At 34.0% G+C, this 17,032-nt stretch overlaps 1 protein-coding gene across 1 annotated transcript in view; it reads right to left on the bottom strand.

The window, feature by feature from the left end:
- MDGA2 (MAM domain containing glycosylphosphatidylinositol anchor 2) overlaps window positions 1-17,032 on the bottom strand; it is an 824,365-nt gene that overhangs the window by 201,476 nt on the left and 605,857 nt on the right. The window contains exon 8 of the mRNA XM_033851172.2: window positions 1,599-1,892. Within this exon, the coding sequence (XP_033707063.2) occupies window positions 1,599-1,892 (294 nt within the window). The remainder of the gene's footprint in view (window positions 1-1,598; window positions 1,893-17,032) is intronic.

The following is a 17,032-nucleotide window of genomic DNA, read 5'->3' as shown; positions in this document are numbered from 1 at the left end:
GTGAAAACGAATTGCCCTGTGGCTTTAGGAACACTGAAGCTTGGTGCATAACTCTGGAGGAAGCACACAATCCTGTGATTACCAATACGAATGAGGTGCTCCAAACTGTATCAATTTCCTCTGTGGTTACCTGAGTGTGTCTCTTATTTTCTGGAGAATTAAGGAGAGGTTTCGTTAAAAAAAAATTGTTTTTTTCTTTCTGAAACCTGTTTTCACGTGAACCTCCTACCCATGAGCTTAGTATCATGAGTATAAAGGCCAGTGAGGAAAAAATGTAATGTTAAACTGTGGAATGGAACTTGCCACCTAAAAGCTGCATTCTTTAGAGATAAAACTAGTAATCAGTTGGAAATCAGCCAAGATATTTGACAAATAGAAGTTTGCATATTTATAGGATAAACAGCAGACTGAAATCTGAGTTTCTAAAGAACAGGGACAGGGAATGGTTAAGCAGCACCCAGAACACTGCTCCTCTCACCACTCATACTCCTCATACATAAGCCCATGTGTTGTTACCTGCCCCAAACATAATCCTTCCATATCTCAATTATCCTTCCAAATTTAAAGTCAGATCATCTAATCTGCCAGCATCCTTAAGTCTTATACAAAAATAGACATTTTGGACTAATTGCTATTTTCCAAGTTACAGAAGAACCACAGAAAGAAAACAACATCATTGTTTATTGAAGTGTATAGTTTCATCTACTTCATTCTTTTTCTTGAAGGCTTTGCCACCATGTAGTTAACAAATAATACATCAACTAAACTGTTCAGCAACACCCCTGGAGTTTGAACAGATTGTGTTTAGTTTGCTTCTTCTCTTTAACAATATCCACACTACCTGCTATCCAAAATACCAGGGCATCATCCTCTAATAACCCAACACCATTGACATTGTTAAACTTCTTAATATCATGAATTTAGGTATTTTTAATACTAAAAGCAAATACAAAGCGCAGTATGTCTGCATTTTTTTTTTGTTAGAACGCTAACAGTGATTTCATTGAAAATAGTTAAAAATCTATCATATTCAGCTCTCACAGTTAAACAATTATCTGTGGAGAAAGTCAAGCAAAACTTTAGCTCCTAATATCTGCCTGAATTATCTATATATTACTAGATAATTATGTAATCTACTCTTACAACTTCAGATTGCACACAGCATTGCAATGATTATGTCTCCACAATTTAAGCAAAGGGATGCCTTGAAATAGGTGGATAATTTGGGCAAAGGGCACGCAATTGCTGAAGCAGAAACATAAACTATGAAAACAAAAGAGTATTATAATCTGAATTAGCAATTACTTCCAATCTCCATTTTGCTTCATTGCACATGGCCAGTATTTAACCATTAGGCTTGTTGATTCTTTGGCATTAACCAATGACATAACACCATCATAATCATCACACACATACTAATACAATTCTTTTCCATTAGTGTGTATTAGTTCAAATAATAGGCAGATTTAGGGAAATTATAGTTTAAATTGGGTAGCAATAATGTAGAAATATTGTTTACTAATCCAACTCCAAAAATCACCTCATTTTCTTCCCTTGTCCCCCCCAGTCTCGAAATACATAGAAAAAAATGTACTTACACTGCACGATGAGCTGCACCAAGGCTTCTCTTGGTTTCACATTAAATCCATTGTACTGGCTGGTCTGACATCGGTACATTCCTGACATTTCCCTAGATACATTCACAATCCTCAGTGTTCCATCATAACTCTCCATTTGCATTGACCCATCAGGCATTGCAACTTCTTTATCCGCTCTAGACCAAAGGATGATGGGTTTAGGTTTTCCAGTTACTTGACACTGCAGTTCTATTGTGTCTCCTTCTCTGGTGACCAAAGGTGATTTTTCCTGTGGAACAGTCAGATTGGGTGGAACTTGAAATGGGAAAAAGAAAATTTTTCAAGGTTAGTATGTACTGGTAAAGCATATTCAAACACAGAAAATCATAAGGAAACAACTTCTGCTGGTTGAAGATGTGTGACAATTCAGATGACAAAAATTACAGAGACCTTGGGGATGGGTGGCACTTACCCTCACTTAAAATAATTCTAAATTGTTTTCGTAGAACTTTCTCAAATGAGGTCTTCAAACATTAGCAAAATAAAGCATTACATTGGAACTCGAATGGTCAACATAAGAACAATCTACTCAATGACTTGTCATTATCAGCCATTAACTGGGTCTTTAAGATCTGCATTTCACAGAAGAGTGATCCTACTTGCTGAGGTAAGATTTAGCTTTTCAGTCTTCTGCTTCCTATGCTGTTATCTCTTATCCAAGGATGGTATAAGAAAGGGATAAGAGACATTATAGACTTAGCAGGCACAGTGAATGCAACAGGAAAGAGAAAAAGAAGAACCTCTGATATAAAACCAGAAGTTCTAAATTTGGTTTAGAAACTGTTGCCAAACTGCTAAGGTTTAGGATTCGTTCTCTCCCTCGAGGAAATGAAATGGAACAACTGACTACAATGCCACACTCTGACAATCCAGTGTATTGTTCTTTTTGACTTTTAATATTTTTTGACATTTTAATTTCAAATGACTTCACTTTAAGATTTTGAGATCACTGTACATAGTCTGTCATGATGCTGCCACTATTTCTGTAAAATTAATTTTAAGTGAGTTTTCAAAAATATATTTCAATAATCTAAGAATTTAATTTTCTCAAGTAAAGCTAATTTCTGAAGATATTTATGAGAAAATTAGATTGATTTTACAGGAACTTACCTTACTGTGCTGGAATATATTTATGTTAGGGTTTGGTGAAAAATGAATAAGAGGCAAGTACTACTCAATGAGTTTTCCTACAAACCGTATCACCTGTTCCACTGGAAGACTTTTACTTCTCATACAAATGTGTATGAATTCAAAAGTATTTATGCAATAGGACATCTATCAAAAAAGCACGGGCTAAACTAGAAGGGCAGAATAAGAATAACCAGAAATATATGAATAATTCTATCATTGTGATAAATGTCATATGCTTCCCCTCTTTGGAGTTAATACAGAATATGGACAAAAAAGGCAAAGGTTTTATTCTCCCTTCTAGCATTACTGTGCTCCAGTGCCCAGGAACAAAAACAAATATAATTAATTTTTAAAGTACTTTTCAACTAATATTGAAATGTTGTTTCTCTTTATTACACAGAGAAAAATAAATTTAAGTACAAAGTGATATGAGAATTAGTTATCTTGCTATTTAAATATCTTCATGTCTTTTTCATTTAATTCCTTCATTTACTTCTAATTAAAAAAAACAAAGTAAATAATTTTAGCATCTTAGAAATCAGAAAATATGAAACACTAACCACTACCTTCTTGAAGTAGATATATATATATTCTAGGAACTGGCATTAACAAAAAACATGTTTAAAAATGGCTGCATTTTTAAAATCTCCATGATTAGATAATTTACTCTTGTAAATATAAACAACTAAATAATTTAGTTAAATAATTTGTTCTTTTTGAAGTGAACCACCAGGGAATGATGCAATTCTAAATAAGCATCATCTAGTAACAATAGGATTGAAAGAAGCTGCAATATTTATTCACCCTCCATTAGAAAGGACACAGAATAACAGCAATAACCTCAGCATTTAACATTAATTATGCTCCTATTGTGTGCCAGGCATAGTTAGGGATTTTACATTTTCATTAATTCTCATGACAATCCTAGGATCAAATATTTAATATTAAAATTTAACAAATGAGAACACTGAGAATGAGAGGATAAATACTTTGAAGAGAACTCAAATTGAGGCCAATTTATAGCAGGTGGCCAATGCAGAGATATGAACCCTGAAGCAGGCTCCAGTAAAGTATGGTGTCTGGAATGAATAACTTGAGTTAGTACTGGACTCTTGCTCATAATTAGTCTGTTCTTATGGACAAACTGGACCAGTTTTACCTGCCCATCTCTTGGTTACTGTTTCAGGGACAATAAAAAAGAGTCAAGGTAGAAATGCGAGGGAGTAAATAACACATATGTTGCAAATTACCTTATCTATCTGTCTTACATCTTATATGTCTATTTTAAATATCTGTATCTACCTGTATGAGAATAATTCCCGTATACAAGTCAAAACTTCTTATAAGATATACCACTCCAAATAAATATCCAAATTATGATACATTTATGTGAAATAAATGAAAAGAAATTATACATTAAAAGATTATTTAATGGAATGTTATTATTTGAAATCGGAAGATTTCATCTCTTCCAAAAACAAACCACATGACCTTAGCCAAGCTTAAGCACTGAGTATAAATTTCTTCACTTTTGAAACTAAGAATTTATACTTTACCAGCTCCAAGGTTATTAATGTTCTGACTATAGGAACAGTAAAAAGTTAAAGATAGGAGTGGGGCTAATAATAAGTATCTATTTTCTAACTTAATAAGATGAATATTCAAAGATCTTATTACATTAGGCCGGTATAACAAAAACAGATCTTTGACTAGCTATATTTTTTTAAGTTTATCATGCTAGATAGTTCAAAAACTCCCTTGTTAATGTATGTTATTCATTTGTTAGATAAACTTTTGTCCCGATGTAATCAAAATTATAGAAATGTAAACCTCAGTTTCAATCTAGGTAAGTTACAAGTTGATTTTTTAATAAATTTGCTCATTTTAAAATAAAAACCGAAGCCTAATTAAAGTTTATTTTCCATCTCTTCCATGAGGCTTTTTAAATCTTGATTTCAGAGTTAACCCTTTCTTTGCAACTTTCTTGGACAAGAAGGTCTTAAAACTTATCATAGTTTTTATAGACTTCTCTCTCTCTCCACATTAAATTTTCCATTCTCTAGAATGCTCTAAATTATTATCATAATTTTTCTGTCAGGAGATTTTGTTTGTTCTCATGAATATCTCTCTGTTTTGCATGTTTATAATGTGAACTGTAACTTTACCCCAAGGTTCTTCCAGTCGATGATTGCAGCCTACTACTATTTTCCAAAAGTCTTGCAAATCCCCAAACCTAAGCACTATTTATTTCTTGACATAGTTGTTAGTTAATTATCAGGACACTTGATCTGCTAATTAAAAACAATAGACTTTTCTTTGTTTCACCATCTTCTAACTCACCACTTCCAATCAGCAGCTTTGGTTTCTCTATCAAAAATATCTCTCATAACAGCCTATTTCTTCTTATGGCTACAGGTAGCTTTCTTAGTATAAGTCATCCTTATCTCTTCTTGTGACAGTGTCCTAAGTGGTCTTTCTGCTGCCAGTTTAATTCTTCCAGGCCTCCTGCTTCTGTGTCATAAACTTTATCAACATAAATAAAATCATGTTCCTGTAACTATGAAAAACTTCAATCCTCAATGAGTGTGCTCATCATAATACTGCTTTAATTAAAAAAAATAATAATTGAAAACAGCCTGACAGATTAACTAAAAAAAATCGTGGTACAGTCACATAATAGATTATGATGCAGCCTTTTAAAATGATGATGTAATAGACCCACATTTATTGACAAAGATATTTATATTGTTAAGCAAGAAAAACATGCTAGTGAATAGCATGAATAGCTACAACTACTATTAAAAAGTGAGTAAAACATGTTACTGAGAAGTATGTACAGTATCACATTTTTATATAAAAAAAGACATATGCTAATGACTGATAACAGAGAGTTTCTTAAACGGAGAATACACATGATTCATCTTTATACTTGCAGCATCCCACACTCTATTTTACACATGATAGGAACTCAGTAAAAATGTTTATACCAAATGTACAAATTAAGACAGTGAGGCAGTTGAGCACTGATTTATGGAAGAGAACAAGATTTACATGGGGAAAAATGTAGAGGAAAAGAAAGCCCAGAAGGAACTATACCAAAACACTAACAGTGGTTCTCCCTGAGTGTGGGATTATTGGTAATTTTTTTTTGGTATATTGTTCATTTTTCATTCTTCTATAATATGTGCTATGCATATTAGCATATTATAGTCTTCAAGAAGCCCAGAGAAAATTAAAATGTTAATGCAATCTATTATCCAAAGCTCATTTGATGAAAACTCCACTTTTTGATAACAACAAGTATATCACTCTAGACACGGTATTCTAGAAACATAGTCTTAGAAGTGCTCCTCTAGAATCACTCACTCCTACAACACTCATCACTTACAATTTCACTGACTAGTGAACCTCAGTGCCCTTGCAGTTCTTTCCTGTATTTGGCAAGTCAGGCCCTTGTCTTGTCAGGCCCTAGCACCCCCTACCTGCCCCGTGTGTTGAGATTCAGTTCAAAGTTACCACTTATGTGATGATACTTTGCCTACCCCTAGGCTGAGTTTGTTGCTCACTCTTCTTGACCACATATTATGTTGTATACCCATTTAACAGGTACTCGAAGCTTCACCCTGTATCTTCCTCCATGTCTATATCCCTGACCAGATAGCTCCTTGAAGGCACAGAGTGTCTAACTCTATCTCTAAAGCCTAATGCCCTGCTTTCCTGGATGGCACAGACCAGGAAGTCATGAAATAATTGAGGAAGGAAGAGGGGGAGAGAGGGCAAGAGGGTAAGAAGGGAAAAAGATATAAATCTGTGAATATAAAAGAAATAAATGTAATAGATAAAAATCATGAACATTTTAAAAAAGTAATAAATAACAATGTAAAGTAATAATTCTATATAATTAGTAATCCATACAGCTAGCAGAATCTCCTCTAAAATATATTGTTAGTATAGATTTCAGATGCAATAGATCTTCAAATCTGTGAAGGTGTGTGAGAGATAAGAGAGTAAAAAAAGGATTCGTATAGTTTTCCTTTTCTTTCTCCTTTCATTTAAGATTTGGATAGGTAAGTTGTAAATTTAAAAAACAAACGAACAGAAAACAAACAAAAGAGCCAATTTGAGGACATGGCATTTAATTTTGTCATGATGTTTTTATGCTCTTTCTCTAATCAACTAAATTATTTTTTCTTAAAATATTGTCTCACAATGAAAATGTTAAATTAAGTAGAAAAATTTGAAATGTCTGCAACTTGTGAGATTTACTCATAATGCATTTGCTAGAAAAAAGTCCCTCCTAATAAAAACACAAAGATACATTCTTTGACATATAGTCTATACACTGTCCTTGCTTTGATTTTTCTTACCTGAAATGCTACTGTAGGAGATGCTATAATCGGAGAAACTTAAAAAACATGGTATGGCACCAAAACTTCTCATTCCAAACATAAAAAAAAATAGACAAGTAATATGAACAAACTGGTTCTCTGTCAACTTTTCCACTGTATCACAGACTGTAAAATAAAGTAAGTATAGAAAATAAAAATGCTTCCATTTCTTCATTGGGAAGGAAGGTGAGGAAATTTAATCTTCAGTTTTTACTCAGAAAATGGCTGGCTTATTTTTCCTACTCAAAAGAATACAGGGGAAGGTTAGTTCATCTCAACTACATGAGAAAATATCATGCTGTTTGAAACAAACACATAAGAATATGCTTATTATGAACTTATTGGTTTAAATATGTAAATATGCATAGTGCACTTTAATAGTAGATGTTTAAACAAAAGATATACTTCTTTTAATACATTATAATTTTTTATAATAAACTAAGTAATAAGTAGAATTGTCTCCAGAAGGACAACCAGACTCATATTTTCAAGAATCTTAAAATAAGTATGGCACTAATTCAATCATATTTGAATTTAGGGGGAGAAGTAGTTTATAGCACATATGTATGTTCTAGAGTAGAATATATAATCTACATTTAAAGCATAAGTAAATAAGACCAAAAATATTGTTTATGAAAGTGAACCCCAGAAGTCAGAATTCAAGAATTCTCATGCTGACTATGTATATATACACACATGTAAAAAAGTTAAGACTCAAGTAAATAGTGAATTTGTAGACTCAACTAATCCAAATGAACCAAATTTATTGTATTATTTAGCCTTCAAAAACAACAGGTGAGGTAAAAAAATTTATTATAGACTTGATGTGAGTTTCATCCTTGGTGATCTACTGATTGAAACTCCAAGCTTAGCTATATCCTTATTGCACACCACATAGTTTTAAAGGAAAGATACCTCTATCACACTTGAGTGCTTTCTCAGTGTCCGAGTCAGCAGTTCTCAATTGTTTTTTCCAACACATTACAGATTAGCTTTGTAAGCATGAGACTTGTACATGGATATAGTCAGATTTCGAGGTTTTGAAAAATCACAAAATAATTTTACATGGAAGCAAAGAACTGAATAGTTTGCAACTGCAACCACTATCAATGGCACATCAGTAATACCTTCTCATAATGGACTATGGGATAAGTAAGATAAGCCTTTGGTTAAGTGAAATTGTCAGCATCTTGTAACTCCACTCAATTCTCTTCCATTCAATTAAGTATCTTCAATGTAAGTGAGAATAATATCAATACTGTAATCTGTATTTTAAAACCTCCATACACTAATAGTGGAACTATTCTAATTCTCATGCACCTCATAGCTGATTTGATGAGCACACACTAAGATTTGGAATAACTGCCTTAATACATGGAATTTTTAAGAATAAGTGGTCATTGAGAAATATTCATATGATGATATAAGGTAAATTTGAGAATTCCCTTCAACTTAAAAATAATTCTAATCCAAATCCCCAAAATACTTTTTAAACTAATAAGCTTGACCCATTTTCTTAATAATTATATGTCAATTAAAATGTATAGTAAGATGTGCTTGAAAAATATTCAAGGTGACAAAAGAAATCCAACATGCTAAAGAGTCCTCATTTACTAATGGATTTGCTCATATTTGCTTTCTTTTAGAGACCATGACGGGTAACAATATTTGATGAAAGACAGAGACACTCTAGAGCTCATTTCTCATGAAAGAAATAAAGGTTGCCAATGGATACTTCCTGTTTTGTAAAAACACAGAGACAATATGGTGATTTATATGATATGCAGCACATAGAGTATTTTTGCAATTGTTGTCGTTTTAAAATATGCAGAACTTCCCTGAGCCAAAGGTTAATATAATAATATATTGCATTGCTGCACTTCCTTCTGAATTATCTTCCCCCATATAAATGGATCACTAAAATCTAATTGACAAATGCTTCTTCCTCGTCCTAAAAAAATCTTACCATTTCTGAATTAATCTCTCTTAAAAATCCTATTATTCTACCAATCAAATAGCTTTAGTAGCTCCCCATTTTCTAGAACGTCTAAATCCCATTGCTTATTTTCCATTTTACCTGCCAACCGTTATTAAGCCATAGTGCTTCTGTGAAAAGCTCGCTATTCAATTTTGATAGGTCTCTTGGTCTGTTTAACACTTGGCTCATTTCCTACGCCTTGCCTTCCTTCCTTCACTCCAGGAATGACTTTCCCGTCATAATACCCATCCAATGATTTCCCATTCTTCTAAGACCCAACTGAAACTTCCTGTTCTCTTAAGTCTCCTGATTTCTGTATCTTTTATTCATCCTCCATGTCTCTGAATTATAGTGTATCTGATTTATTCTATCTATGTCACGACAAAATGTCTACTCTTTTACATAAGTAGCCAAAACATTCTGAGGTCAGTGCTAGGCTTTATCTAGTTCCTCAGAAAATAGCTCCCACACCATGTGATATTTTAAAGTATTTCAGAGGTGCTTAATAAATTCATGATTAATTGATGGAGCACCAATCAAGGTTACTAAGCAACCAAAGTAAGAAAACTATTGATGAATAATCACCTCTTGATTATCAAAGGCTTAATTATAAAGTATATAAATTTCAAGATCATTTTCACATATCAACTCTATTTTTAGTTTAAAAAAACACAAAAAACATAGGTTTCCATAAAGTTAGCACATATACTAGATTTTAATTTGGGCATAATAATGAAACAGAGAGGTAAAATATTGGAAGTATTTGGTAGTATTGAGTAATTTGTCCATGCTATGGCTTTCCTCTATCATCAATTTTAAAGAAAGGCTAGTTAGCTCTACAACAGAATGTCCATTTGGACCCATATTCTAAGACTTGTATTACTCACAGTCTTGTGGGTAAATCATGTATGAAATAGGCACTTATTTTTCAACATGCCATCATACCATATGGTAAGCTTACTGTTTTTGTCCATAATATGAATAAGCATAGATACATCTCTTATCATACTCTGTAAATAAAAACTGCCTTTTCTGCACTGACATACACACTTTTTTTTTACTGACTCACCTATAATAAATGAGGAGATGCTAATAAAACAGGATTGACAATGTTTTACAAATCTAGCTATAAAGAAGAAAGCATGTATTAAAAACAAACATGAGGTTAAAATAGCACGGTGTTTGCATTTTGAAATTCTTAGGGGACATGTGCATGCACACACACACCCATACATACACACATGCACAACGCTTATTTTTTAAAGAGTTATAGAAAATCTTATTACAATGGTATTGTTAGTCATTTGAAACATATGGGGAGATGCAGAATCCTGAAGCGAAGCAACTCTGGAGAGTTTAGTATTAGAAGATGGAGGACATGCAGTGCCATTCAATCAGGAAAACAGGTTTGGCAGGCAACAGTTATGGCTGTTCCAACTTCCCTCTCCCAGCAGGTGTTGCTATGGCACAAGAATAGCCTCCGAGGGATTCAGTGGAACACAAAGTGTAAGATGAAAGAGCGAAAGAGAAAATCATTCTTTGAGTGGCATTCATATTTTCTCTGCTACACAAGCTACAAGGCCAGTTGCAAATAAATACTTGCCGCCTCATAAACAGATAAGTGAAGGGGACCTTAAGCTGGGGTTGCTTAAGGGGTTATGTAGCATTCGCTTAAGTTTAGTTTTCAGGTATCTTGAATTGCTATGATCTTCACATAATTTGGTTTGCTAACTTGAGCTTACAGTAAAATATTTTCTAGAATCATTAATATAAATCTATAGCAACAAGACAATTTTTTACTGACATTTTTGGGAAAAGGTGTGAAAGCATATCTTTTTTCTGAGTTTAACCTCCCTTTCCTGACTTATTGTATGTGTTTCTCACGTACTGCAATACAGAAATGAACGACGGTCACTGACTAATTACGTAAAGTCTCGCATGTGAAAAACTTGTTTTCTTTGAGACAACTAAATAAGAAAACAGGACCAAGATAATTCTGCTTGCTAGTGACTCGAATTATGTTAACATTTTAGCAAGCTAGGAATCTGAAGTAGACTGAGAAGAACTTGCTTTTTTCTGTAATAAGAAAGGAGATATTATAATAGTCAAAACCTCAAATAAAGTGCTAAGATCTTTAATTACTAAGATATGACCAGGTCATTTGATGAAAAGCTAATCAATCTATAATCATTTCTGGGAAATAGGGGACCAATTCCTCAACTTAACTCTCTACTGTTAATCAAGTTCCATTTCATGTTTGGTATATATTTTTTTCAATAATGCAGAGTAAAGGTGGAAAACTATAGTCAATTGGGTATAAACAATTGATTAAGATTTTAAACTTGAAAAGTTGAATACCACATTCTATACATGTATTATACAAACTGAAGGTAACAAACAGGAAAGAGTCCTATAGCTTAAAAGTTAGCCCAGAGATTCCCAAATTCCTGGAATTCTGATATTCCATTACACATTTGTGTTCTTGCCTACTCACTCTTGAAAATGGTGCCATGATTTATCCAAATATATTTAAATGCGTGTATAAATGCACTATCCCTTAAATTAACATTATGGGAGTAACAAAAGCAGAACTACATGTATGAAAACTTATGTCCTAGGCTGGAGCTATTACCGATTCATCTTAATACACATTTTTGAGCCCCTCAAATAGGTAAATATGCTTAAGACTGGGGGCAAGAGAGATAAATTAGACCTTTAACTACATTTAAAACTTTCAGTATGCATTATGGAAGCTGATAAATAGGGAGAATTCTCAGTAACTGATAACTGCTCACAATCATTTTTAAATCAGAAGGCCTTTTTTAATTGACATGTATAGTCTGGAAGAGTTGTAAGTGTACAAGATTAGAAAGTGGACTTGGACACAGGGCCTAACCACTTACTAGCTGTGCAATCTTGGATTGTCTTAATCTGTTTTCTCATCAGCAAATAAGGCTGAGGAAAAGGAGAATTTAAAGATAAAATGGCATAATGCACATTAGAGCATCCTCTGAAGTGTAAAGTATTTCAAGTTGTGTAATATACTTGTAAAGAGCGAGGCTCAGGTCTGGCAGCCTAGATTCAGATCTTAGCTCTACCACCTATTAGCTGCATGACCTCAGGAAAGTTATCTAACCAGTATCTCTCAGTTTAAGTAAAGTGAACATAATATTACCTACTTAAATTTTCTTTTTTTAGAATTAAGCAGTATAATACACATAAAATCTTGAACACAAGGTCTCTCATACAGTAAACACTCAATATATGTTAGTTATTATATTTTCTCCTCAATGCCTTTTATTATGGTGATATCAATGACTGTATTTTATTGTTCTGCATATATTTCTATATTGAGGGCAAATATTTTGTTTTATTCATACCTGTGATGTCTCAAGTACTGAACATGGGTACACATAGGGTCAACAAAGTATTTTATAAATTTTATATATATATCATTACCATTGTCAGCTGTCTTGGAAATATGCATTCATTTCAGATGAGGATACTATTTGAAGAAGATAATATTTTGGAGAGGACAGGAGTGAACCTTTTTAATCTGAGTAGTCAGAGGCAACCCCCAAAGCCATCCAAGGAAAGACGGTGCAGATTTCTGCCATTAGATATAATAATTTGAACTGTGTGTTTGTACTGTATTATAAAATGGCACATAATACAGACATCCTTTGTCAGTTGCTTCATTTGCAAATATTTTCTCCCATTCTGAGGGTTGTCTTTTGGTCTTGTTTATGGTTTCCTTTGCTGTGCAAAAGCTTTGAGGTTTCATTAGGTCCCATTTGCTTATTTTTGTTTTTATTTCCATTTCTCTGGGAGGCGGGTCAAAAAGGATCTTGCTGTGATTTATGTCATAGAGTGTTCTGCCTATGTTTTCCTCTAAGAGTTTGATAGTGTCTGGTCTTCCTTTAGGTCTTTAATTCATTTTGACCTTATTTTTGTGTATGGTATTAGGGAGTGTTGTAATCTCATACTTTTACATGTACCTGTCCAGTTTTCCCAGCACCACTTATTGAAGAGGCTGTCCTTGCAACTGTATTTACAATAGCCAGGAGATGGAAGCAACCTAAGTGTCCATCATCAGATGAATGGATAAAGAAGATGTGGCACATATATACAATGGAATATTACTCAGCCACAAAAAGAAAAGAAATTGAGTTATTTGTAGTGAGGTGGATGGACCTAGAGTCTGTCATACAGAGTGAAGTAAGTCAGAAAGAGAAAGATAAATACCGTATGCTAACACATATATATGGAATCTAAGAAAAAAAAAATGTCATGAAGAACCTAGGGGTAAGACGGGAATAAAGACACAGACCTACTGGAGAATGGACTTGAGGATATGGGGAGGGGGAAGGGTAAGCTGTGACAAAGCGAGAGAGTGGCATGGACATATATACACTACAAAACGTAAAATAGATAGCTAGTGGGAAGCAGCCGCATAGCACAGGGAGATCAGCTCGGTGCTCTGTGCCCACCTAGAGGGGTGGGATAGGGAGGGTGGGAGGGAGGGAGACGCAAGAGGGAAGAGATATGGGAACATATGTATATGTATAACTGATTCACTTTGTTATAAAGCAGAAACTAACACACCATTGTAAAGCAATTATACTCCAATAAAGATGTTAAAAAAAAATACAGATATCTTAGCGCCCATTCTATTCCTATGAAGTAATGAGGTTTGGACATTCCTCCATATATCTATCTCTCTCTTATGAAGAAGACAAAATGTCATTGTTGTACATTTTCACAAAGGTCAGGGTCTTGCCATGAAAACTGGGAACCAATAAGTAAAAAGGAACTATCTGATCATGTTAATTATGTGATTGCTTTCCTGTGGGTGAAGGAATTCTAAATTAAAAGAATAAGCTATAAATTATATATCAAAAGTGCAATGAAAGCACAGCAAAAGAAAGATGCTTTAAAGAAATACACAATTTATCTTATTTTCTAGAGCAGGGGTACCCAATCCCTGAGTCGTGGACCGGTATTGGTCCGTGGCCTGTTGGGGAACCGGGCTGCACAGCAGGAGGTGAGCGGTGGGTGGGCCAGCGAAGCTTCATCTGCTGCCCCCCATCGCTCACATTACCACCTGAACCATCTGGCCCCCTCCTCCACACACCATGCCCAGTCTGTGGAGTAACTGTCTTCCACGAAACCTGTCCCTGGTGCCAAAAATGTTGGGGACCGCTATTCTAGAGCAACTGTTGCTCACAGTGATAAACTCTTCAGTGCCTAATGGCTAGAAAAATCAATTTACTTCTATAATAAAAAGGCCATTTGTCTCCTTGTAGAATCCATCTGACATTGTTTGGCCTTTTATACATGATCACTCTGAACAATGCCTGTGGTTTACAAATTCCCTAATTATATCACTGATTATGTACTACTGAATATGCCTTATCCTGTGGAAATAGACACTATCACCATTTTAATAAACATTTTGACATAAAATGAAGCTGGCTCTTTCATGCTTTGTCAAGAGCAAAGTGAAACAACCAGTGAACACAATGTTCCATCAACAGATTAGGACCACATGTTCTTTAGAGCAAATGAGGTTTAATTAACAGATCCATTAGCAGAGAACTGGTCAGTTAAAACATAGGAGAAGCATTTTCTTATAACACATGGACACTTTATTAACAAATATTCTACAAATGCATGATTGTATTTTATGATTCATTCTGCCAGTCTGTAGAAGTATAGAATGCTACAGTAAAAATATGGGCCTAATTTTAAAATCACATAAAAACTCATATAACATCATTGATTGGAATGATATATAACTCATTCTAAGCTAATAAGTGTGTGAATAGAGTTTAGTACCATTTTATTAATATAGTTTTACATTCCATTTTATTCCTAAGCAAGGATATTTCCGTTTAAATGTCAACTAAATACATTTTGTTTACAAGTATTATTTAGATAGTCTTGGTGAAAGGGGATTACTTATGTTTCATTCATACTAAGTGCATTTTGGAGTGCAGACATTTGAACTCCTTGTCATTTTATTATTTCTACTTCGTGTATTTAAATTACCAATATATTTCATACTGTGCATAGAACCTTTTTTTAAAGTGCAATGATATGCTTTTAATTTCACATCTTTTTTAATCTCATCATTATTATGGTAGAACATCCCTAAGATTTGGGAAATTCTGATGTATTTACCTGATTTATTTATGTACTCAGAGGAATCTGGCATCCTCAGTTCTTCCCTTCCCCTGCAAACTATTGTCTTGTCTCCTTATCTAAAGCTTTCAGTTCTGAGCCTAGGCTGTCTCTTAGGCTGACTTTCACCCAACAGGACCACCCAGGCTCCAATTCCTTAGTCAGAGAGGTAAGAAGGCAGACATGCCATGATTTGGGTTTTCTGAAATGGATTCACTCAACAAAAATATTTACATTTCTCAAAGTTTATCCCTGGAGTCTGAAATCTCATTATGTGTGCTTGTTCCATTGAGAAGCTGTGTGTTTTGTGTAAAGAACCTGGGTTTTGCAGTCAGAATTGACCTATGTTTAACACTTTGAAATGCTTCAGCATATGCTAATGCTTTGCTTCTTAAACTGGGTGTGGATATATACGTGTGTAAACTATTTAAGCTTTATGCTTACAATTCATGCATTTTTCTATGTTTTTGTTACGTTGCTATAAAAGTTAACAAAAATACTTCACCATAGACAATGTGATCTGCACTTGCGTGCTGCAAGTTTTAATGTATAGACTAGGGTTACTTTAATATGTAATTCATGCCACTCAGGAGTACACAGCCCTAGATGTGGTTAGGCAGCATTTTAAAGACACAAACTCTGGGTCCACTCTTCTCAGGAAGCTAGAACAAGACAAGTATCATGTTGAGTTGCCCTAGAGAATTTTTAACCTAGCATAACGCTGAAAGTGGTCTCCTTTGTTGAAATGAATATTGCTCAATCTATGCACCTAGGTTAGAACAGGGTAAGGCCATGCCCCATTTTAGTGAGAGGAATATGAGATGAGCAAATGGGACCTGACATCCTAACACTCTTTGAAGCGGTGTTCTCAGAGTAGGGAAGTGTTGTGCCCCGCTATCAACCCAACACATAGTCACAGGAACGAACTAGAATATTACCTGAATTCCTTTTAGAATATTTTAATACCTGCCTACAGTGATCTTTTGATGCAAGGCCCTTGTCAAAGGCCATAACCGAATATCAGAATCACCTGCGATAGTAAAGGGACATACCCACTTAATGTAAGATGCTGCAAGCTTATACTGAATTTGGAATCTGAGATTGTAAACTTGAATCAGGTTATGGCTATAGGAAGTGAACAAGTACCTAAGCTTTGGGATCTCATTTTCCTCTCTATAAATGGAAGGCACTAGGTAATCTATAAACGTCCTCAGTATTTAAAAACGATGCCAATAACTGAGACATTTAGAAATCTTTTTAAAATGTTTTACAAAATAGGTATATGGGAACCTGCCCCAATAATCTTTTGTTTTTATTTAAAAATAAATATTCAGAATTCATAAATATCCTCAAATTGTGCCATCAAAATCCTAATTGTAATGATTTTCTAAATTTATTTAATCTCTTTGCTAAGCTCACTGATATCACACAATGAAGGATGAAAAATTAAGACTGTAAAAACTAATGAGGCTCTTTTTATATATTAAAATGAATTCATTTGTAAGCAGATTTTCAGGGGAAAGTCCTTTGCACTAATGGTAGTTCTAACTTCTATTTTGGAGCTATTGTAAGAAATAGCTTTAAGACATTCCAAACTGTAAAATGAAACCTAGTCACTACAAACAAATTATATCACTATAATAATTGTTCTATCTAATGCCAGAAATCTAGGATTCTAGATCTTTTGCTATCACATAGACCAAAACGGTGATCAA

This window comes from Tursiops truncatus, chromosome 2, assembly GCF_011762595.2.
Source record: "Tursiops truncatus isolate mTurTru1 chromosome 2, mTurTru1.mat.Y, whole genome shotgun sequence".
Classification (NCBI taxonomy): Eukaryota; Metazoa; Chordata; class Mammalia; order Artiodactyla; family Delphinidae; genus Tursiops; species Tursiops truncatus.
The sequence above is the reverse complement of the archived record's forward strand: the minus strand, read 5'-3'. Positions and strand labels throughout refer to the sequence as shown.